Source organism: Molothrus aeneus, chromosome 7 (assembly GCF_037042795.1).
Source record: "Molothrus aeneus isolate 106 chromosome 7, BPBGC_Maene_1.0, whole genome shotgun sequence".
Taxonomy (NCBI): Eukaryota; Metazoa; Chordata; class Aves; order Passeriformes; family Icteridae; genus Molothrus; species Molothrus aeneus.
Window position 1 is genome coordinate 8,030,438 of NC_089652.1, and position 23,503 is coordinate 8,053,940.

The following is a 23,503-nucleotide window of genomic DNA, read 5'->3' on the forward strand; positions in this document are numbered from 1 at the left end:
TGGGATTTAATCATCAAAGATATGGTTTATACTTCTATACAGAAACCCCAGGATTCATTTCTGTTCAAATTCAAGCACAACTTGATTTGTACAGAATACATTGGAGAATCAACACATGTTGATACTCCAATGCCCATGGAAAATAGTAGGTGTTAGGGATAAATTTGGGTTCATAATCTAGCTATAGAATAGCATAATATTTAAGGTGGGCAATCCAGAAAAGTCAAAATTTAAATTTTACTCAGACAAGTGTTGCAGTGTAAAAACTGAAGGCAAGCATTAGTGAAAATAAGGGAGCTACCAAGATTGTTCTTTTTTTAAAAGCTTAGATTTAAGAAATTTAGAGAAATGTTTATTATTGTCAAACAGGCTAAAAAAAATTGCAGAACTCAATATGAAAGTGTCTTTAAGTCAAAGACCTTGAATGAATTCTATTTTTTCTTCAAATGTGAACACTTACCAAGTAACAGTCATTAGGCCTCATTAAAATTAAACAATCACTGTGGCAAACATGTAGACATTGTTACAGAAAATTGGCCTGCATGTGATCTTGATAACAGTTAATTCAGTTTCATTCTCTTTCTATAGCTGAGAATGGTTTTTATCCAGGGTTTGATATGTCTGTACATTTCTATTGAAGAGACACAAACAAATCCAGGTTCTTGGAATTATTTCTTATACTATTTTATGTTCTAAGCATAACTTCATAACCTTGCATAAAAATGTGAAGCCTGTTGTATTATATTCTAGGATGGCTCAGCAGGAGCTGGTTATCTGTTTGTTGATTGTAGCTACTTGAATGCTATAAACCAAATAACCTAACCTGTTAAGTGATATGATCCTAGATATGAAAACCCAAACCTGCAGGAAATAGTTCTGCCAATGCAACAGAGACAGCATGAAGTATTGGGAGATCCAGGGAAAAAAATGTGGTGTGTAATTCCTTTGGCATGTATCAAGGCATTCATACCTTATAAACATTTAAGACACAGAAGAAATGCTCAGGATATGTTAAAAGTGACATATGTTAAAAGTGACAAATTATTCAAGACCTCTTCACACTTGCTTCAACCTGCTCCACCTCAGGTGACCCGAGCAGAAAAGGGTGTTTCAGTTTAAGGGAAAATTTATTTCAGACAAATAGGTTTTGCAATGAGATCCTGTACCTACTAGATTAAACTTCAGGCTGTTCTTATTTTGTGATGCACACAGAGCTATGGGCCCCTTTTTTGGATGACAGTTCATGGCACTCACGAATCATTGAGGGGAAGGATGGTTCCCTGGGTCACTGTAATCTCAGCAACACTTGAGAACAAATGAATGAGCACTTCTGCAGGACATGACCTTGATCAGATTGATTGACTGAGAGCAGCAATTGGTTTGATCATTGTTTGAGCAGAGATGTCCACTGTGGCAGCTTTCTGCATTCACTTTGGGGTCTTTTAAGGTTATATTCCCAGGAAAACTAGATTGATAACAAAACCTGCTTAAGCCATCTGATTTGGAAAACAAGTTTGTATGTTCTGATCTTATTCTCAGTGAAGTTTTGTGTGGAACAAAGAAATAACTAGGTTTAAAAGGCATTAGTAGTTTAAAGATTTCTTCTTTTTTTTTCTTTGTCTTCTCTACCTTCTTGTTTGAGGAGCAAACAGACAAAAAAAAATGTTCTGCATTCCTTTCAAATGTTGTAATGACAGCATCAAACTGAATTACTTGAAAAGATTTAGTTTGAGAGATTGATACTTGTGATTTGCAATCTTGTTCTCTTCATAATTTTTTTTAATGTTTGCTTTCTCCCCAGGTAACACAAAATCACGTTGTGAGGTGGAAATGTGAGAAAAGTCCTGGAACAGAAGTGCGATTTTCAGAACTTCCTTTCATTAACTCTGATTGCACATTAGCAGAAATGCCCAGGTTTGCTTCTCCACTTCTGGGATTCTTTCAGTCTGTGCAGCTACACCTCCACTTACCTTTTATCTTTGTTAGGGAGCACTAAGAACTAAAAATTCTCTTTGGGTTTTACCCATTGGCTCCTAATTAACATGAAAAAATGCTTTACCCCGGGTGCTTTGGCATGGGGCTTTTTTTCATGTGCATATATGTCACATAGAGTGCACACTAACTGCTCATATACAGTGTCAGCATGCATTTCGTACGCACACAAAAGTTCCAGATGTGCTGTGTATCTTGTTTGGTTGACTTTAGTCTTCTGTAAAGCCAAAAGAAATATTAATCATTCATTTACTGTTAGGGGATGGGTCTTCTTCTCATGTTTCAGTAAAGGGGGTGGAAAAGAAAAGTAAGCCAATTTTTTTCCTATTTAAGGCCAAAGCTGGGGAATGCTTGTGGCTGAGTTCTGTACATGGCCCGGTGCTGGAAGGGCAGGGAACAACCGATGTTGCTATTTTGAACAGATTTTTTTTCTTCCCCCCCCATTTTTATTTTTGCACAGAGAGTCTCATGTCTAATATTTAGACATGATGAGCTCTGTGCAAAAAGTAACTTTGCTCATTCTTGCCGTGTTTCAACCCTCAGTTATTTTGGCACAACAAGTCGGTGAGTAATTCAAGCTTCTTATAATTTCATGTTTTTATTTTATTTTTATTTTTACCAATAATTTTAATAGCTTGTCAGAAGTGTGTATGCACGAATCTCACCAGAACACTTTTCCTTCACTAATTCAGCAGTCAGATGTTTAATGGTGAAGCTGAAAGCTGCAGGGATTTGCAGTATGATCCCAAAGGTTTTGCTTTGCTTTGCTTTCTTTAAAGTTAGAAGGATTGTACAGTGCTGTCTGCCTTGGCTGCATTTGTTCTTGTTCTTACTTGTTTTCCTGCTACAGACACCGAGGAGATTCTAAGCTCTTTCTTTTAACTCTTGGAATAACATTATAACTGTTAGCTCTGTGCTGCCTGAAAGCTCTTTTTCAGAAGGAATAAGTCTTTGCTTCCAGCTATTTTATTTGGAGTTCTCCTTTGTACTTGTTTGTCTTACACTGGCAGCGTGGGGGTTTCTTTCAACACTTTGCATGCAGGAAAAGAGAGCCTTAAAATTCTGAATGGTTTTGTTGAAGGAGTTTTTAAGAGTGATATATGAAAATATGTCAGCTTACAGAATTTTTACTTTGGCATAGAACAGAAGGGTAAATTAATTCCCTCAGCTGCAATAGTTTGAATCAGGCATCTGCAGGCTGTTTCAGCCCTTCACCAGACTGATTAGCAGTTGATGGTATGTGTAAGTCCATGTGAGTGTGTGCATGCATGTTTACAGAGAGCAAGAACACTAAAAACCAACTGAACATGGAATTCAGAGGGGAGAGAAGTACTTTGTATACAAGAATTCAACCTAGAGTGAAGATAAGTGTGGTATGAGTATTTAAGTTAAACAGATGACATTCCACAAGTACAGCTGACCTTTTTTGGATGTGCTCAGTTCCTGCTTGCCAGATATTGTAAACCAGTCCTTCCTTAAGATAAAACACTTTTCTCTCCTGTAAGTATGAAAGATCAGCAATTTATTTATTCCTACAGAGAGGCGAGGAATAACCTTACAATTAACTCGTTAAGCAGCAGCCAAAGAAACTGTAGTGCTGTAAAGGAAAGCCAAATGCCTTAAAAATCACACCCTTCACTACTCTGTATGACACACATCATGAAAACAATTACTTGAGCCAGTTCATGGCAAACCCATCTGTCTCACCATACCTGGACAGGGACCTCTGCCGAGGAGTGAGTGACTCCACCAGGAGCAGCCTGTTGGCACTGGATCACTTGGAGCTCAGGAGGATCTGTGCATGAGCAAAGCAGGCAACAGCCTCTGCAGCACCAGCCCCCCTCACCTAGCACAGACACAGGCTAAGCCTAAGTGTCTATTGAAAAAACCCCCAACCAATGCATATATTCTGTAGAGAGTAAACAGAATTTACTGTGAATTGACCCTTTTCTGTTTCTGCTTTGCCGTATACAAACTCTCCAATAATGAGTAAAGATTATAAAATTCAGTGATTATAAAATTGGAGCAAATGTGTGCTGTGAGTTTTCTCTGCATACAGCAGCAGACAATATATATATTGTTTCTATTTAAAATGCAGTAAGTGTTTTTTTGTATACCTGTGTCTATCATCAGAAGGATAAGCACTTAGAGCAAATCCAAAATATAGAGAAGGAACATCAGTTTTATTTCTCTCCATAAACAAACCCCTCCTGAGTGCCAGGTCTCCTTCCCTCACTCTAGTCATATCCCTGGACATTTCTGAGGTGCAACATATATTTGACTCAATAAATGGTAAATTTTGGGTAGAAGAACAATACACAAATGAAGTGTGAATGAGTATTCTCTTTTCCCTGCCACATTCCTGTTTCATGGTGTTGTAACATTTCCTTACTGGGCTAACTTCCATACTATTTACAGGGATGAGGTTATACAGAGAGACTGATAAATCACTAGTTATCCCTTAAAAATTGGATGCTCTCCTCACTTTAGAATGTTTCTTTCCACACATTTGAATATGCTTTTCTCACAGAAAATAATAATTGAAGGAGTTGATTATTCATATCACTAATTCATGTGCAGGGCAGGGAATGGACTGGGAAACCAAATTTTCCACAACTGAAAAGAGAATTTCCAGACATGCTGAAATGCTCTCTCTTGTCAAGAAAAACATTTATATGGTTAGTATCAAATGTAAGTGAATATAAAATTTTCCTTAGGAAAGCCTTCCAGGACACAAGACTTGGCAAGATATTAAGGAAACTGCTCGGTATACACTGAGTTTAGGGTAGTCAGATGTACCCCTGGGCTATGCATTTCTTTGTCTTGCTGTAATAGCTTGGAATGGAGATTTGAGTACAGCCTCAGGCTAAACTTCTTCTAGAGCTTGGGATCAAGGTACTGTGCAGCAAGGAATACTCTGTGAACTCAAAAACTGTGTCCTTGTAATCCACCAGGATGTTTTTAGCCTGGAGGAGAAATCACTTTGACACAATCCAGGTTTTCTGATGTGTGTCAGGGCTTTCCAGCCCTGCCCATGTCCAAGATAAGATGCCCCCTGATGGCTGACAGGACATGAAGCCAGGACTTCAGGACATGACAGATGATTCAGAGTCCAGCAATGTACATTGGGTTCCACCCTTTGAAGGCACCTTTGCATCCTGCATATTAGACTACTCAAAAAAGTGTAAGATATTAGAATGCTTCTTTAGGAAAGAAATCCATTCTCCACCCTAGATGTGCAGGCATTTGCTAAGCCTTGCAGCCTGCATTCATCCCATTTGTCTTGAGTTTGTAGAGGCAATCATGACAGTTACTTCCAGAAGACAGAATAAGTTTTAGCTAGCCAGACTGGAGGTATTTGGCAATACCTGCCTACAAAGGAAGCACATCCACAGTGCCCTCACATCAGTGCCAAAAGGGAAGTCAGATGGATTTGGGCCTGTCTCAGCTGCATCTGTGATGCTTAAAGGACGCCTCAGTGAGGCAGAGCAGGACACTTCTCATAGGTACACCCCAGTCCTTGAGGAACTTTGCAGAGGTCATTAGGAAAACTCTACTGCTCTGAAAGCAGTGTGGCAGCAATGCCAGAAACCCTTCAATACTAGTCCAAGTAATTTTTTGCTCTAAGGTAATTTAGTGTTTTCCTTGTAATGCAAGTATTATCTTGGATGTTTGGTCAGGAAACTCATTTCTGAGGTAATGGCTGAATGCTAAAATCTCTCTGACAAGACTTATTGACCTTTCATACTACTTTCAGTTGCAAATTGCAGTTTTAAAATGATATATAACCATTACATGTAGGTTTCAGGAGGCAGCGTGCAAATTACTTTTCATGCTGAGCACCCATTTCTGATCTCAGAGAAAAAAATGATACTTTAAGAAAACTTGTAAACAGCTGATTTGGCCATTTTGCTTTCTTTTCTTATTAACTGGGAAGGATTGGATAGCATGTGAAGTGGATGGGTACTGTACAGATGTAGTTTATTTGTGAGACTGCCAGACTGTCATGTTTAGCAGTTAGCTGTATGGAACACTGCACACATGTGCTCTTTGTTGATAAATTTCCAGTTTAACGGTAATGCTAACAACAGAACTATCTCTCCTCAAAGGTTTTGGTAACTCAGAAAGGTTTCCCTCCAGAATTTTGACAGTAAAACCAGATGATGCACATCTGTGTGCCAAGAGATAATTAACCATCGTAAGTAACCTGGACTATGCAAAGTAATGAAATATCTGGGGTCTGCTCCTCTTCTTCCATTTTTCCTAGCTATTTTTTTACCAAGCACACAGCAGACAAGGTTATGCTTAGGAAAATTGAAACTTTGCTTTCTGGTCTGGAAAAATCATGCTAAATGAAAGCCTGGGGAATCCACCCCTTCCAGACATTATATATATGTTCTTGGAAATAGGACAAATTTCATAAACACATTTTATATCACACACCCCTGGAACACATTAGCCTTAGGAAAATGAGACTATTATATAACCCTTTCATTATTTTCCAGATTTGTTTTTGACTTGAGACCAAATCACCAAATCTACACAGACTGATTTTTCTGAAAGAGGAGGTGGAGTTGGAAACATCCACTGCTTTATTACAGGGGGAAGAGGCAGAGGTAGAAGGGTGTTGTTGCTGGCACAAACCTCACTGTTGATGCCTGGGTCAGAGTCATTACATTTGCTCTCCTCTTAGTGCTGCAGATTACAAGCAGATCCTGTTTCCTCTTCCAGCTTCTGCCAAAGTGTTGAGGTTTGAAATAAGCAGCCAGGTGTCACTTGCAAACTCTGCTGATGCCAGCCTTACACAACAGCTGGGGGAGAGTTGTAATTAATGCTGCTCAAAAAAAAAAAAGGAAATTACCGTCACTTTTTTGTTCCACAGGCTAGCTGAGAAACCAGACTGACACTGTTCCATTATCCATTGTCCCAGTTATGTGCTAGTGTTGTTCACACCTTGTTTTAATCAGAAATCTGCAGAAAATGGGACATACCTGCCCTCCTAATTGGGACAGCATACTGAGGGTTGGAGATGGAAGCAATGCAGAGCACCATTTAGCTTTTGGGGTTAAAAGCAACCTCTTCAGAGTTGAAAGGTTCAGCCTACCAGGAAGGGCAAACCATAACAAAGTGCACTTTCCCAGGCTAGCGGGCACCTGGAGCACTGTATCACTCTTGATGTTTCTGTGGTAGGTTCCTAGTCTGCTGAAGAGCACAAGCCACAGCTGCTGTAAGAGTTGCAAGATTTAATTTGTTGGTTTGGAGTAATAACTTGTCAAAGCTCACAGAATTAGATATTAATGCAATGGTCATGCCATTAATGTTCCAGATTATGCTGTCCTTTAGTCATGCTTGTTTTAGAAACTAGGCAAAAGATCTCAGTTAAGGAAAGGAAAATTGTTGGCAATGGCAAAGATATGTTGTTAACAAACAGGGGGTTTTATGGTCTTAAAGTAACTGGATTAGGGTCCTACACCATTGCAGTTTGATATGGTGGACACAGTTCAATTTATTATTGGCGGCACCCAAAAAAATAAAACAGACTTGAGAAAGGTATAATAAAATCTGTTCTGATTCAACATTGTTACTGTTAGCCCATTCTCCATATTGTAGCCTGGTAAATTGTAGATTACATGACTTTAACATGGTTTAGAGTTCAGTTATCTACCACCAATTGTCTATAATTTTGAGACATTCTGATTTTGGTTTTTGGCAGATGATAAATAGCCTTCAACCTTAAATGGAACACAAATTTCAGTGTCATCATTTACCTGCTGCAATACTTTGCCAGCCTATCCCTGCTTCTACATATCCATGGTGATACACCTTGTACAGAAGGAGGACTGGGCACAGATGTGATTCCTGCTCCAGGATGGGTGCACAAAGGGTTATTTTACCTCTGTAACTGCAGGTCAGGCTGTTGAGGGCACCATGGCTGGGTGCAGACCATGCTGCAGCCCTGGCCCTCAGTGTGCTGCCCACATGCATCCCAGGGGATGCCGTGGATTCCTCCTGGAGGGCTGGCTCTCTGGGGCCATGCTTGTCACAGCAGTGGTGTCCCTGTGGCAGAGATGCTGTGTGGTGGCTCACTGCTGGTGGCTTCCCACAGCCTTGGTGACTGCTGCAGGACAGCTGCTTCTCTAGGGATTTTCTTCCACTCAGTCTTTTGATGCACAGGGTTCATGAAGCTTTCCATTCTGTCCTCTCTGTGGCTTCCCTGACAAGAGACATTTTGTCACTGGAAAAGTCTGTAAGGAATTCCCACAGAATTTCCTGATTTTTCTCCATTCAACACGGTGAGACTTTGTTTCAGGGAAATAAGATTTATATGTGGTGGCCATGCTATTAATATTTCTCACATGGCTTTGAGACTGTACTTTAAAAAAAAATTAAATATTAACCCTTGCATTGCTTCTGACTATGGTTAATCAAGAGAGAACCTCCGAGTAAAAAATTACGAATTACTGGAATCAGAAAGTACGAGAGACAGGAGGAGGTCTGCTAACCCAATCTTAGATGCTGGAAGTGTGCTAGGAGGAGTGAGATCCATCATTGGCTGTAGAGCAGCTCATCTTTCACATATAGGTATAGTACATTGTATTTTTCATTTATATTTTTAAGCAGTCATTATTTTTTCTCATCTTCTCTTTTATAGGAAAGGTTCTTTGAATTTTGATTAGAGGAAACTTAACCTACTTCCAGCCACTGCTTCTCTTTATTTATTTTCACTTCAGAGCCAGTCTTGTCTCTGAGTTTGCAAAGTGGAAGCCTCTGCCTGTTTCATGTCAACATGACAATGGAAAACATGATATAACCCCCTCCAACAACAACCGCTTGTTGGCTTTAGTTTGGATAAACTTCAGCTCTGGGACTTCTGGCTTTGTTTAGTTTAGCAGAGGAGATTCCTTTCAGATTAGCTCAGAGACTACTTCCATTTCCCCCCATTTATGTCAAACCCTTCATTTAAACATGAACTATCAGAATGAGAATGCAAATGGTACCTCCTTTAACAATGTCTGCACATTTTTGTCTTGCTTTAATTCACACAAATACTCCATGAAGAGATGTCTGCCAGGAAGGAGAAAGCATGCACAGGACTTTGAACAGGAAGAATGTGAGGGTAATGAAAATATATGTATTTCAAGGCTGAATGTGGCTTTTTTGTTTTGAGAGACTAGGCCTTCTCCTACAGCTAAAAGGGCACCCAAATGACTGTCAAGAAATGAAGGATGTGACTTTTAGATTTAAGACTTTAGCAGAGTTTAGTCTTCAGCAAAATGCAAAGTTATCCACAGCCACTGAAGACATATCCCTTTCTGGTGCTGGATTTCTCTTTCAAGTCACTGTGCATCCCACCCTGGAGGGATGAGAGCAGTCACCTCTGCTCTCCCATCAGGTGAAACCTTTCCTCCTGAGTGCAAACCTTTCTTGGGCTATTTGGGCAGCTTCAGGCACCCCTTTTTTCCCAAGTCCAGTGCTGCAAAGGGCAGCAGAATCACAGGAACAACCCAGGCACGTTTTGCAGCAGTAGATATGAAAGGATGATCTCTGTCTGGAAAATACTTCCCACAGCAATTCAGCTCTGGCAGTTCTTGGAAAACTCCTGGACATAATCAGTTCCCACTGAAGCTCCCCGCAGTTCACGCCCAGTGACCAGTGGGTGCATTAGAAGGCTGTCTGCGGCAAACATCTTTTTTTCTCTCTTCTTTCCCTTTGTGCTGCTTCTTCTCTTCTCCTTCTTTCCATTTTCTTTTAGGAAAATAAGCAAGAACAAAATTGCATCTTTTTTTTTTTCAAAGAGATGAGGCAGAAACAATTGCTCATCCGAACAGAGCTAATGGGAAATATGGGAAGCATCGCTCATTGTTCCTTTGATGTTCACTGTAATTGCCATGCTGAGCATCAAAGGAGAGTAAACTACATCCCCCATGCTGTCCTTCAGCTATAAGCAGCAAAAATAGGATTCATATTTTCTTGGAAAACACTTTTATGTTCATGAGAGCCTCTTTAAAAAAAAAAAAAAACTACAGCTTCTCTGGTTTTGGCTTTTAATCTACTGTATGGTGTTTGCTTGTTTCCCTGCAGAGCAGTAGTCATTCTGTGCCAGCTGTTTAAGAGAGGAATGTCCTAGTGAAAGCAAACAATGGGCTGTGTAGTGGGAATTGCAAATCTTTGAAAAGAGTAATTGAAATCTGCTCAGACATTTTGAAGATTCTTTGCACAATATTCTAAGGCTGTTGGTGGCTTAGCTGTTGGCAGGGTGGTCCTCTTTGTAGCTCCCTCTTTTTTGTATGAACAGAATAGCATTAATATAGAGGGGTGGGGGGAAGAAAGAAGAGAGGTTTTCTAGTCCAACTGATTATTTCTGAGCAGCCAAAGAGAGAAAGATTGCTGTAAATGTCTTTCAGTGAAGAATCAAAAAAAGTGAATTGTGCAGATCCTTTTCATTTATCAGGTGTGCTCTGGCTCTCGCTCTTCCACTCATACCTTTTAAGGGCTGCAACAGATAAACTGTGCTGGATCAGGTTGTGTCTGCTGCAGATGTTCCAGCCCTCCTGGGCTATATGGTGCTGTTTATTCTCACTCTGTGCCAGCTGGGGTTGTTGCTGCACAGAGCAGGGAGAGCTAAATGTGTGCCAGGCCTCAGGCAGCCACTTCAGTAGCAAGGCTGCTGACCTCTGATATTAATAAAAAGCCAGATCTCTGCTTGCAGGCTCTTCGCTGCACCAAAAGTGTGAATTTTCACCTCACAAGGGAATTAGTTAGGAAGATCTGTAGGTCTTTGTGCTTGAAAAATGGCCAGACATAGAACTTGATATTTAAAAGTGTCTCCAAAATTAAATTGTCTTTAGTACCCTGAGAAAACCCTCACAATACTTACTTTAGTAGCCCTAGGAGGTTGACAATGAGAGCGTTGTATCCAGGGTACAAATAGCCATTTAATATCCTCTATGAGGCAGATTAAGAAGAATTTCAAATACTGCAATCCATATCCAACAAACTGTCCAAAATGGACGTGGGGTGAATTAGTACAAACTGGAATAAGGAGTGAATGAATACAAACTGTTTTGCAGATAAATCTAGGTTAATGATGCTCTATGCATTTAGAACCCCACCACAACCTTCTGAATTACAAAAACCCTTAATTTATTGGCAGCCAAAGATATGATTCTTTTCTTTAGACAGTATGCCAGAGCACTTTAATCCTTCACTGGAATATGAAATGCAAGAACCAAATCCTTCATTTACTTCCAACTTCTGAAATTACAGGGAAACCAATAAAATCGTGCAGGGACTTAAGCCAGCGTAGAATTTGCCCCCCTGCTGCTTTACTCATCTCAGATGTAAATCCATTATGGCTGTGGAGTTATATTGGGGTGACTTTGTCCAAGGTATCTGAAAATATAAATGATATTACCACATGTATTATACTGCCATTGTAACATTTCCCATCTGCTTCAGCCTCAGGAGAGAAGCATTGAATCAGGCTGATCTCTTCCAAGGCAAACCACAGAAACGGCATTGCATAAATCTGTTCACTCTCTCACAGAGCTGAGGGGAAAGAGAGGATCATGTCCCACTTGAAATTTTAATTACCTGCCAAAAATTGTTTTAATTACAAATTTAGACAATGCAAAACAAAAGTCATACATTTTTCCCCACACAGTGTTTAGGTTTTATCATGCTGGAAGCTTAAAGCATCATTAATTAAGGAGTTATAGTTCGGTGTTTTAAATGAGATTCTATGTGGACCAAACTTCGACAATTATCAATTTGCATTCGTTCCCTTTTTCTTATCAGATCAAAAGCTGAACCACTCTCTCATGAGGTTTTGGATCTGTCAGAGTGGTTGTAGAGTCTGGGAAGCCTGTGCACAATGACTTGTCCAGTTTTTTCTTTATTCTTCCCAGGACAGACCTATTCAAGAAATGTGTCAAAGAACCCTCCAATGTTATAAACTCTGCCTGGTCCTAGCTAAAATCAGGAATGCAGAACTATGTCTTTGAGCTACACCTTCGGGCTGACTTTTTTTTAAGTTTGGCAAAATCTCGTGCTGTATTTTAATAAATTTTTCCCATTAATTGATCCTAGTAATGTTGAGCTTGAACTATCACTTTTCTTTAGAAATATGTTAGGCCAGCTTCTTATGGAATACAATTGGAAGTGGTCAAGTGTTCAAAACTAACATAACCTTTACACTTGGATTCTGACTCTAGAAGTCTTCATTGACTGCCTAAGGAATGAGCAGAATACATGTTTAAAGAAACTAATAAATCCATTAAATCATCAGAAATCATATTGGACCTTGAATTTATGTCCATTTTTGCTTAGTTGAAGACACAAGTCTTTATGGAAGAATTTGGTATCATTCACTCTAATGATAAGAAGTACCTTAAAATCATATTTCTGCAGAGTAGTATTAGAATTTAGGCTAGCACTACAACTAAATAGCCACAAAAGAAGTTCTTGCAGCCTGTTCCTTATTTTTAACATAACACCACATGGCACAAAAAGTGATGTGCCAAAAAATATTGTAATGTAAGAACAGAGGGGATGGAAAACTCTCATAGGCATTTTACCATTAACTGAAGAGTAGCTGAAGTATGATGCAATGATCCCTCTAAAAGACTTTGTCTGAATTATGATGAAATGTCTCCTTACTTTGTGTCCTGCTCTAATGCTAATGTTACCCTTAGTAAAAGATTTGATCTTTTAGGCAATGAAGAGCTTCAGTTAACACCAGAATGATTAGAAGCTAACAATTTTTAGGTCTGATTCAAAGCCCAGTAAAATCAAGTGAGGTTCTGATCAGGCAGTGGTCACCCTTAATCAGGGAGGAATTATCTGAATTCTGCAGCTTTGTTGGAAGAAAAGAGGTTGATCTCTACTGAAAAGACAGAAGCATAATTATAATTTAGTCCCATAGTCAGCCTGTTGAGAGGGGACACTGGAGAGGAAATCGCAGAGTAACATCTCAATACAGATGGTCTTCCAGGAATATCTTCCTCCCTTGCAAAAAGCAATTTGACCCATGATGTTGTCAAGGAATAGCTAGGAAAAAAAAAGGTATAACTGTATAACTGTCTCTTGAATGCAGCAGAAGTTTTTCCTCAAAATTACTTTTATGAGTTCAGGACCAGACAGTCAACGTTTCTCTGGGCAGCCCCAAGAAAGAAGCAAGGTGATAGAGCAGTCTGCTCTGTCCTGCCCCTTGTATGACTCAGCTTGAAATGACAGCTCTGCCAAAAAACAACCCTCTCCAACTAAACCAGCAGAGAAACCACCCTGCACTTTGTTTGCTAATTACCAGTTTTGAAACAAGCCAGTTCTTTTGCCATGGTTTGTCGTGCCAGACGCCAGCTGAAGCAGGGAGGCTGTTGTGTAACAACATCTCTGCTGGGATATCTCTGGTCACGATTTCCTTGCAGCACTGCTGTGGCAGGGTGAGCTTTGGAAGTTGTATGAAGAACATCATTCCAGGGTGTCAGCATGTGTGCCCAAGTAGAGCAATTTGTGAAACCTAAACCTCTGAAGATAAAACAGAAAAATTAGAGTTTTTAAATCACATTTTGAAATATTAGAAAAAACCCAGTAATCTACAGGGGAAATAGAGGAATTTTGTATTATACTTGGTAACAAACATGCTTAAGATATATTCTAATCCTGATATTTCTTAGTTTCTAAAGGCTGCAGAAAGGTTGTGGCATTTGTAGCATATAAACACAAATGAAGGGAACAAGGAATGAGCCGTTTAAAATGCAAGCACTTGTTTGTACCGGTGCAGGCTTGCTTTTTTCTTATTCATTTTGTAATCTGACATACACACTGGGTGGGTCTCAAAGCAAGGACAGTTTGGCTGTGTGACACAAGGATCCTTCACCTGAGGATCCAGACTCTTCTGTACATTGCCAGTGAAACAGCACATGACTCCATCCTGCAACACCTCTGACAGACAAGTACAGTATTCCGAATGCTTAACCAGCATTCTTTTAAGCAGCTTTCTCTTTCTTACTCTGCATCTGAGAAAACGGCAAAACTGGGACGAGCGCAGCAGCAGAACTGTTCCAATGTCAGCTTTCTTGGCAGACAAGAATCCCTAGAAGTAAGAAAGCTTCAGTTTCATTCTGAAAGCATGGGATGTAGCTGTCCTTTTTGGTGTGAAACTTGGGAAGTCTGTGAACTATTCATTCGTGCTCCTTTTCCATCCCACCTGACAGCAGCTCTTCCTTCCAGAGCTCCCAGAGCATCAATGGATTTTTATGGTTGACCCACTTTGGGTCAACGTTTTGATGTTTAGGTCTGCATTTAGGAGTTTAATAAATGGAGGTTTCATTACCTTCAATCACATGTGAACAAGCCTTACAAAATATTCCATCATTACTATTAAACCTGAAAAGATCCTAATATGTATGGATACCTAAATTGGCCCTTATGTCCTCATGCATCATGTGAAATGGATTCAATTAATTAGCTGATTAAGACAATTCCAGCTGAGAGAATGTTTGAAGGCTTTGCAGTTAAAAAAAAAAAACAAACCCAACTGATTAAACGATTTCTTTTCCTTTTTTTCCACATCTTTTCCTGACTGCTGTGACCCAGACAGGGTTTGAGCCCTTTTGAGTACTCAGCACTGACCAGACATGCCAACAGACCAGGCCATCCCTGCTGCTTCAGCCAATTCATTCATTATGAGCCTGCCTGTTTCCATTACTAATGATGGGATGGAATGAGTGTGTTTGGGTTTCTTGTAAACATCATCCTCATACCAGACAGGGAGCCCAAACCATTTGCCTCGAGGTAGATGCTGTGGCATTCTTTTCTGCTCAGGAAATGGAAAGCAGCATTGCTGCACATGCTGGGGTGGATTCCTCCACCTACTCCAGTAGGGGAGAATGATTGTGTTTGTATTGAAAATAGACAACATATCTTCCTTCTACTTTGTGCTTTGCTTAAACAATGTATCAGGCAGTGCTGGGGTATGCAATTAACAGATGTATTTACTACAGAAGAAATGTAAAACAATTTTTGAAGTACTCATCCTGCAAAGGAAATGACCAAAACTAGGTCAGGGTGAGGAAGCACAGGTTTTGTACAGTTAAAAGAGTAACACAAATGCTTTTCTTAACTTCATCAGGCTTTGGATTCTGTGAAAGTTAGAGGCAAGGCCTTTTCATCTTGCTGCTTTAGCCTTTACCAGATTCACTTTAAATACAGCAGAAGTTGTTTGTTTGACTCATTATGTTTGTGATCAGATTCTCACAGACCAAAGCTCCTCAGTTTTGCTTCCCAGGCCATCATCAGGCAGCTGCTGGAGGATCGTGAGTCACCCCTGTGTGGACTATTGCCCTCTCTGAGGCAGAACCAGACAAGTTCAAGATGTTTTTTAATTTCTAACCCTTTAGTCACCTCTCTGTAAATGGGATATGCAAGTCTGCTACTAATGCAATAGCTGGACATTGCCTTTCCAAAGTGGAAAAGCCTGTGGTTTTTGAGGATACTATTAGGAAATTTTTTCCTTTTGCCATAAAATTGTGGTTAAGTGATGATCATGGTACTTGCACAAATGCAAAGCCAAAACCAACTACAGAGCAGGTCAGAGCCTCATATGATAACAAATTCCCCTTTACCTCACTGGGACTGGGATTATGTCCTGTATGACATCTGTCATCTTTCAGGCCATATGACAATGGCCATCTGTGTTTTCCCTTGCACACATTTGGGCTCTTCTATGTACCCCACTTATATGTCCTTTGGAACTAAATTGTGATTTTCCTTTCAGCTTTCAATATTGGTTTGCTTATGGACAGCTGCCAGTCTTCCTAGAATGGGAAATAATTCAAAACCAACATACAACAATTATTGTCTTGCCTTTTTTTTATTTTATTCAGTATTTGGGCTGGCCCAGGGAAGTGCTACACACAGCAAAACCTATAACAACATGAGTGCTTGGTAAACAGCATAATTTCAAATTAATTCAGGCTTTAAAATATTAAACTTTTATAACAGTGCACAAGAGATTGACAGGGCTTCCAACAAAGCATTGCAGTAAGTGCCAGAGAAGTGAAGTGCTGTACAGCTATCATATTTAGGGCTTTGGGAGGAAGAATAAGATTGTGCATTGCCATAGACAAATACTGTTGAGATCTAATGTTTCTTAAATCTCAGGCTAATGGGAATGTTAGGAATCAATAAGAAAAGCTGGCTAAGGCAAGTATGTGGCTGTTATACCACAAGTCTAGAAGCAGACAAGTCAGCTTTTTTATAACCTCATTATTCCTATATGTTACTCACCAGTGCTTTAGCACAAATCAGCTTTCCAAAGGATTTTGGAGCAAACAGTTAATCTTTATGAGCAATGCAAAATGCATTATGTCATAACATGCTGACACACAGATCTACATCTGAGCACAGAGGAGGTGTCTTTAACACCCAGAGTCTTCCCAGATGTAAGTTTCCTTTGGAAATCTGTTTAACACTTTCATTCTGCCAAAGGCCACAGCAGTTTTCATTGCAGCTCTCCTAGCTTATTTCTTAATTCATTTAACAATGTCCAGAAAGTTAGAAGCAAATATGAATATCATTACATCCATACGTCTTCAAATTTTTGTCGTCTTCCTGTTAAATGATGCCATCTACTGTAGCATAACTGAATGACAAGCTTGTAAAAATGCAGAGAAATCTCCTTTATTTCCTTATTAATGTAAAATTATCAGGCGTTGTGACATATTTTAAATTTCTATGGTTTTTATTGATAATTTGAATAATATATGGCAGCTGAGTATTCACAGTGTAAAAAATTGGGCACTGAGGAAAGACTGCTTCTGTCTTGGAAAAAGAATCTTTATTAACTAGCAGTGCAAAAACAGGGGAAAGATAGCCTTTTTCTGCTCCTCATTGGAGCTGGCCTCTTTGATGTAAGGCAGCAAGATCACATCTCTGAAAAAAAAAAAAAACTAAAACAACAAAACAAATAAATGAAAAAAAGTAAGAATTATGAAAAAATTGATGTAGGAATGCTCAAATCCTTGGATATGAATTTCCTAATAAATAAGGACCTTGTTGTTTTAAACACATAGTTTGAAAATATGTGGTTTTGAAAGGCTAAGAAAGTCATGAAAAAGCTGAAAATCAATCAAACACATCTGGGTACAGAAAAGTGTGTATGCTATGCATCTCTCTATATGTGTATGCAATTCATATAACTGTACATACAAGTGCAAATAGTAACAGTATTAGGTTCTTTTAAGTCCATACAATGGTATTTTTATTTAACAACTATGACTTGCCCTAGGAAAAAGGAATTTCTCCCCTTCCTTATTATGGTTCCAAATGAAAAGGGCATTTTAAGCTGCAGAGCTGGTAGGTGCTCAAGCAGAGTGACAGCCAAGCAATCCATTGCTCTGGGTGGTGTGGATCTGTGCCCCTCCATGCTCTCCAGGGTGCATCCAACCACTCCTCCAGGATGGCTCACAGGCTCTAACCTCCGCAGCAGCTCTGCTGAGGCTCTGCCTCCCACAGCACACAGCTTTCGAGGGCTCCACATGTGCAATGAGCCACTCTATGATTTGGTTTTTCTCTTGAGTCACTTCAAGATTTCATTCATAATCCTTCACTTCTATGTTTCAGCCTTCCTGTTTGTCAGGAAACGTTTGTCATTAGCCTTGACAAGACTGGGCAGCCTGTTTTTTTCCCTAAGTGCCCACAGCAAGATCCTGGTTTTTGAAAAGGAGGAAAATGTTTCTTGCAGGAACAGTCAGCATCTAACTAAGCAGAGAATCAGCTTATTTCCCTGGGCTCCATGGATATGGTTCTGTGGGGTGAGAACTGGGAAGGCAAGCAACATTTTTAGAAAGTAGCTCTAGCCTGGCAGATTAGGAAGGAGGTCTAGACCCTATTCAGAGGGTACACATTGTTAGGTCCTTTGAAGAAGCATCCTCTGATGCCATAACCCTGTGACATGTGGGTGTGGGGAAGAGGCTGTCCTGAAAATGGGCAGCTGCTCTTCTACATCTCTCTTGTGCAGAATGTGAAGTTTCCAGAGAGGCCCAAAAGGGGCAGAAAAGGAAAATCTGAGTTTCTAAGTGATAGAGAATGTCTGAGGGGAATGAGTTTTCATATGCCATTGGAAGGTTTTCCATGTTAAGATTTTTTGTGCGGTCAAAGAAAGGTAAAATACTGGATTCCAGCTTGATATCAAGCAAAGAAAAAAGTATTGGCTTGAAAATATCTGGAAAGGGTTTTTGAAGCTTTGTTGTTCTAATCAAGACAGTGGTCAAAATCAACTCTTAACCATAAGGAGTGCCAGCCTTAGCAAGTCAACATTTTCCTTTTTCCTTCTTTTACAATTGAAAGTGCAAAAAAAAAAAAAAACCCACAAGATGGTGTGCATGGACATGGACCGCCTGTAGTAGGATTGAAACTGGGAATATAAACCCTCCTGTTCCAGGGAGTGCTCTGCCCCAGGATCTGAACTCTGGCTCTCCCCTCAGGGAGCCATGATCGTATTCCCCATTGCCCTTCCAGAGCTCAATGGAGGTAATGAATTCCATGGGTGAAATAGAGGAAAATGTCAGGTCCACGTGACCAAGCAAAACCAGCTGAGTGAGAAAGTGGGAAGGGAGCAGAAGGGGCAAACTAAGCTCAGTTGAGCACCTGGCAATAAAGAAGGGGAACTGCTCAGGTACAAAATGAAAGGATTTGCAGAAGATGAAAAGGGAAGTTATGTGTTATGGGAAAGGTGAAATGCAGAGGAGGCAGGAGAAGAAAGGAAATACATCTACGTGTGCCAAAGAATATTGGTGTGGAATGGGAATACACACCCACAAATACAGAGAGGAAGAAAAAGGAAAAAAGAGACCAGGATGCTAATGCAATGATGGAAAGATTAAAAATGCAGGGAGGGAGAAAAACCCATAGGATACAAACTGCAATAAATTTGGGCTCAGTCTCATGCTAGATAATTGTGGCCATTACAATTTGATGATATTCAGAAATTTTTTCCTGGAGCCAGCAGCAATTTTAACGTCAGAGTTTTGAATCACATCTTTTGTCTTTTTTTTTTTCTTTTTGAAGGGTATAGTAGGTAAATTATCCTCATATTAAAGTTTTAGAATGATGTAGGCACAAAAATAGCTCTTTCTCCAGAATGTTGTTTTTATAAAGTGAATTATTTTTAATTATCCATGAAAAAAAAATCTTATTAAATTATTCATGATGTTCAGTGATACTTATGTTTGCAATCTAAGACTTCTAATAACATCTACAAAACTTAAATGAGCTGGTAAAACTCAAATTAGATGCTCTTAGTGTTATTTTACATTGGGTTCTTAAATGACCTGGCTGTCTGGATTGTGTTTTTTAAGAAAATACCATCCCAAAATTTAATGTGTCAAGGCAGTTTTTGTCAACCTTTTCATATTCATAGTCTATAACAAGTTTGATCAGTAAAACAGCTGTTGGAAGGAATTCACAAAGCCATGAATATTACAGATGAACAATATTTTTTTCTGAAGAAAAGACACTTGTAACATTTGAGCAGGCCAGCTGATACAATAATTGCAAACCATTTGGGCAATTAATGTGAGCATTTTTTCAGATTTGTCACATATGCTGGCTTTCAAAAAACTCTTTGAAGCCCCTTGGTGGCAGCTATTAATGCAAGATGCTGGAGACAGGGGTTGGTGCTGGACAGATGGCTTATCCCACATCCATGTGCAAGTGCTCCTGTTGGCACGTGGGGCCGGTGGCACTCTTGCTGGAGAGCTTAGGCCTGTTTACTCTTTAGCTGCAGCAGAGAATTCGATTGTTAATTAGACAGTAATTCTGTCTGACACTAAAATTACTCAAGACAGAAGATTATCACATATTTAATTGGGCTTTGGCTCAGCTCCAGGATGTTTTCACTGATGTCTGTTTATAAACTCAGAGCGGACTCTACAATTAATGTAACAGATTCCCCAGTGCCTGAAGAGCAACATTTAGCCTTTTACTTCACATGCATGAACCAGGAAACCAAACAAACTATCCAAAAGCTTTCATGTTACTCATTTGTAATTTGGAAAACACATTTGAAATAATGTCCAACACAACTTTTTCTCTTTTCAGTCACAGGATGTACCCATCTTGGGCAGGCTTATGCTGACAGGGATGTTTGGAAACCAGAGCCATGCCAAATCTGCGTGTGCGACTCGGGATCTGTTCTCTGCGATGACATCATCTGTGATGATCAGGAGCTGGACTGCCCCAACCCAGAGATCCCTTTTGGAGAGTGCTGTCCAGTTTGTCCACAAACAACAACACCACCTCCAAGAGTAAGTTTATTCTTACTGTTGTTTCTTTGGTTTTTCTGCCTACTTGATGCACGTCAACCTCAATTCATTTTGGCTTAGGTCTTCTTAAATGCTTTCTTTTCAATGCCACTTTCTGAATTTAGGCAAATACTTAGGATGGACAATGCAGCTGATAATATTAAGTCTTCCAACTCAGTTTTATGTAGATAATGGACACCAAATAGTACCAAAATAGTAGAAAGGGACAGAAGGCAGCAACTCAGTATTACATTTTTCATTTTATGGAAAAGCATAGGAATAATGCAAACACCTTATTTTTGACTTCATACTCAACCCAAATCCATGAAAATAATGTCAACACAGAGTCAAAGAAAATTAGAGAACTTTAATAGCATCTCTGAGTCTTCATTTCTTATCAACTCAATTCTACGTCATCACAGAGTGAATTTCCTTTTGCAGTCTTATTGCTGACTTAATGCCCTGTAAAGGAAAGGTGATTATACTGTACATACCTAATTTATCACCATCTTTTTATAGACACCAACATTATACAAACCAAGTCTTTCAGGGAGTGAGCCAGCTATACTGAGCTTTCAGCTTATCTGAACATTTCACCAGTGTTAAAGATCCATGAGGTTCTGTTCAAGTACCTAGGTTGCCACAGACACATTAAAAATCCTTATCTACAAAATAAGAGTGAAAGAGATGTGAGGAAGAGAGAGAGAAGATGCATTTCTGCAGCACATCTGTTTACACATGGAATGTCACATGCAGATATGTCACACACAGATATGTCACCTAGTCTTATTTGCACCTCACTTGCAGTACTCCACTGCACCCAGGGTCCCCTGAGCTACTTCACTGAACATATTGAGAGGTGGACATGAATGGTATAGACAAGCATGCTGAAGATTCAAGTATACCTTCCCCTCTTTGTTTAGAGACTCTTCAGTTCTGGAGTTCCTGATAATGAAGAACATGTGAACTCCACCCACAGCCTCTCTCTTTGATGTAGGAGTTTGGTTAGGCCATTGGAAGCTGTCCTGATGACCTTGGGTGGTGTATAGAGAAATGCCATCTTGAAAGATACCAGATTGTTTCAGCTGAATATTCTTTGCTACTGAAGGTAGCAGCTGAAGACAAAAATTGAAAATCCAGGTAGTACCATGTAACTGAATTATTAATTGAAAAATAAATAAATTGCAGCAGTAGGTCTGAGAATTTAAAGTTTGCAGTAGATCTGAGAATTTAAAGTTAGCTCATCACACTTCACATGCTGGAGTGAGAACGACACAAGAAAACTATCACAGCATTCCACAGTGGAATTCTGTCCCCATTGCACTCAATGGCAAATCTGTACTGAATTCATTAGTGCCATGTTCTTGCCTCTAGGGGAGGTGTAATTCTATAAATTATCCAAGCAATAGTAGCTTGACTGACCAAAAACCCTACAGCTTTTAAATATCCTGAATAAGCATTAATGGAATTCATGTGAGAAAACTATATCAAATGTTTAAGCATTTTGCTCTTGTTACTGTGTGCAATTTTTTTTTTTTTTTTTTCATAGACTCCTGGAGTAGTCAGCCGAGGCCCCAAGGGAGATCCTGTAAGTGCAGTTTGTTTGTTTGTTTGTTTTTCCCCAAGGAAACCAACAAAATCAAGACCCCATTCTTCTAGTGGTTTATATCCCATTCAAGCTGCCAAGATACCCTGCTTTCATTGATGTCTGAACTGTCTGCAGCAAGACTGTACCATATAGATATTTTGAAGTGGAGCTTTAGCTTCAACATCACTCTCAAAAATTTAAACTGAAAGAACAGCATTTAATCCAAACTGTATCACATTTGTTATATTTTTTTATATTTCTTTACAGAAGGAGAAAAAAAATCTTTAAGACTCTACTAGCAGTAATAATTTCAGATTCAGGAACTGAACTACTAAATATTTCTGATGTGTTTGATTATGTATCAGTTGTAATAAGGTTCCATTACCCAAGTGTTTCCATGCGTGAATTTTGTCTCTCTTCCCTGAATGTTTGGTTGTGGCCTTGTTTAGGAGAGGTTTCCCACCACAGACACACGGCCTTTGTTATGAATGGAAAGGTTTGTCCCTCAATGCCCTTGCAGTTGGAGGCAAGTGACAACATCTGTGTCTGCTCTGTTTGTGTCTTCGCAGGGTTCTCCTGGAGTTCCAGGCAGAAATGGTCCCCCTGGCCCACCAGGACAGCCAGGGAGCCCCGGAGCTCCTGGGCCCCCTGGAATCTGCCAGTCATGTCCCAGTATAAGTGGAGGTGTAAGTCATTGTTATGTTCAGCTTCTCCCTTGGTGCTCATAGCCATGCAAAGCAATGCTGTAGGCACCTGTCCCCTGCACCTTCCCAGGTGCTTTGCTTTCAGTGGCATCCATCCCACTTGTGCCTTTGGGAAACAGAGATGGGTGGTACGTGGGGTTTTGCTCTTGTTTTGGGTGTTTGTCCATAAAATTTCTCTGGAGTGCAATTAAATCTCTGCCTTACCTTATTTTTTTAAACTTTTGGGGCCAGATCTGCTGAAGGACTCAGAAATAATCTGATTGGAAAGAGTGTGATGGAGGATTTCTCCATAAGCTTAATAGTTAGGGAAGTCTCCTACTGTCCTATATTTCATCAATTCATGTTTAATAACAGAACATTCCAACAAGACTAGACTGAAGCACTGCTCCTCTGCTGGCAGGGAAGTGCTATGCAAGTACTCTTTGCCATGGTGCCTCTTTATTTCTGGCTCACTGGATGCTGAAGTCACTTCAGAAGAGCTGGGCACACCCAGCAAGAGAGCTGATTGTAACTGAAGTGTATTAGCACTGAGGCCCAGGCAGTGCTTTGTGACAGGGTGACCCTGTCATCCATGCAGGCCACCAAGCCCAGGGTTACAAGATGGGACTTCTGTAGCACAAAGCTGAGAAATATACTGTATGTTAAAATCATTGCTACCTTTGAGTACACTGATTATAACTTCCATATACACTTCCCACTCCCAGGTAAGCCAGAAAGTGAGGAAAGATGTCTCATTTTTATTTAATCCTGAAAGGGATTGCTTCTGCAGGACTGAGCTGTGGATCAGCTTACCAGTCCCAGTGGGCACTGGTTTGGGGTTTGGAGAGGCAAACACAGGAGAGGAAAACAGGCTGAATTAGCCTCCCATTCCAACCCTGTATCAAAGATGTGCTGTTGGATCCTGACAAGAGCAC

The 23,503-nt window shown here is 39.9% G+C and overlaps 1 protein-coding gene across 1 annotated transcript in view; it reads left to right on the top strand.

The window, feature by feature from the left end:
* Positions 1–2,477: 2,477 nt before the first annotated feature.
* Positions 2,478–23,503, top strand: part of COL3A1 (collagen type III alpha 1 chain) — a 49,027-nt gene continuing 28,001 nt past the window's right edge. Inside the window, exons 1-5 of the mRNA XM_066553125.1 lie at positions 2,478–2,556; positions 10,879–10,887; positions 20,101–20,304; positions 21,857–21,885; positions 22,455–22,571. Coding sequence (XP_066409222.1) covers positions 2,478–2,556; positions 10,879–10,887; positions 20,101–20,304; positions 21,857–21,885; positions 22,455–22,571 — 438 coding nt within the window. The remainder of the gene's footprint in view (positions 2,557–10,878; positions 10,888–20,100; positions 20,305–21,856; positions 21,886–22,454; positions 22,572–23,503) is intronic.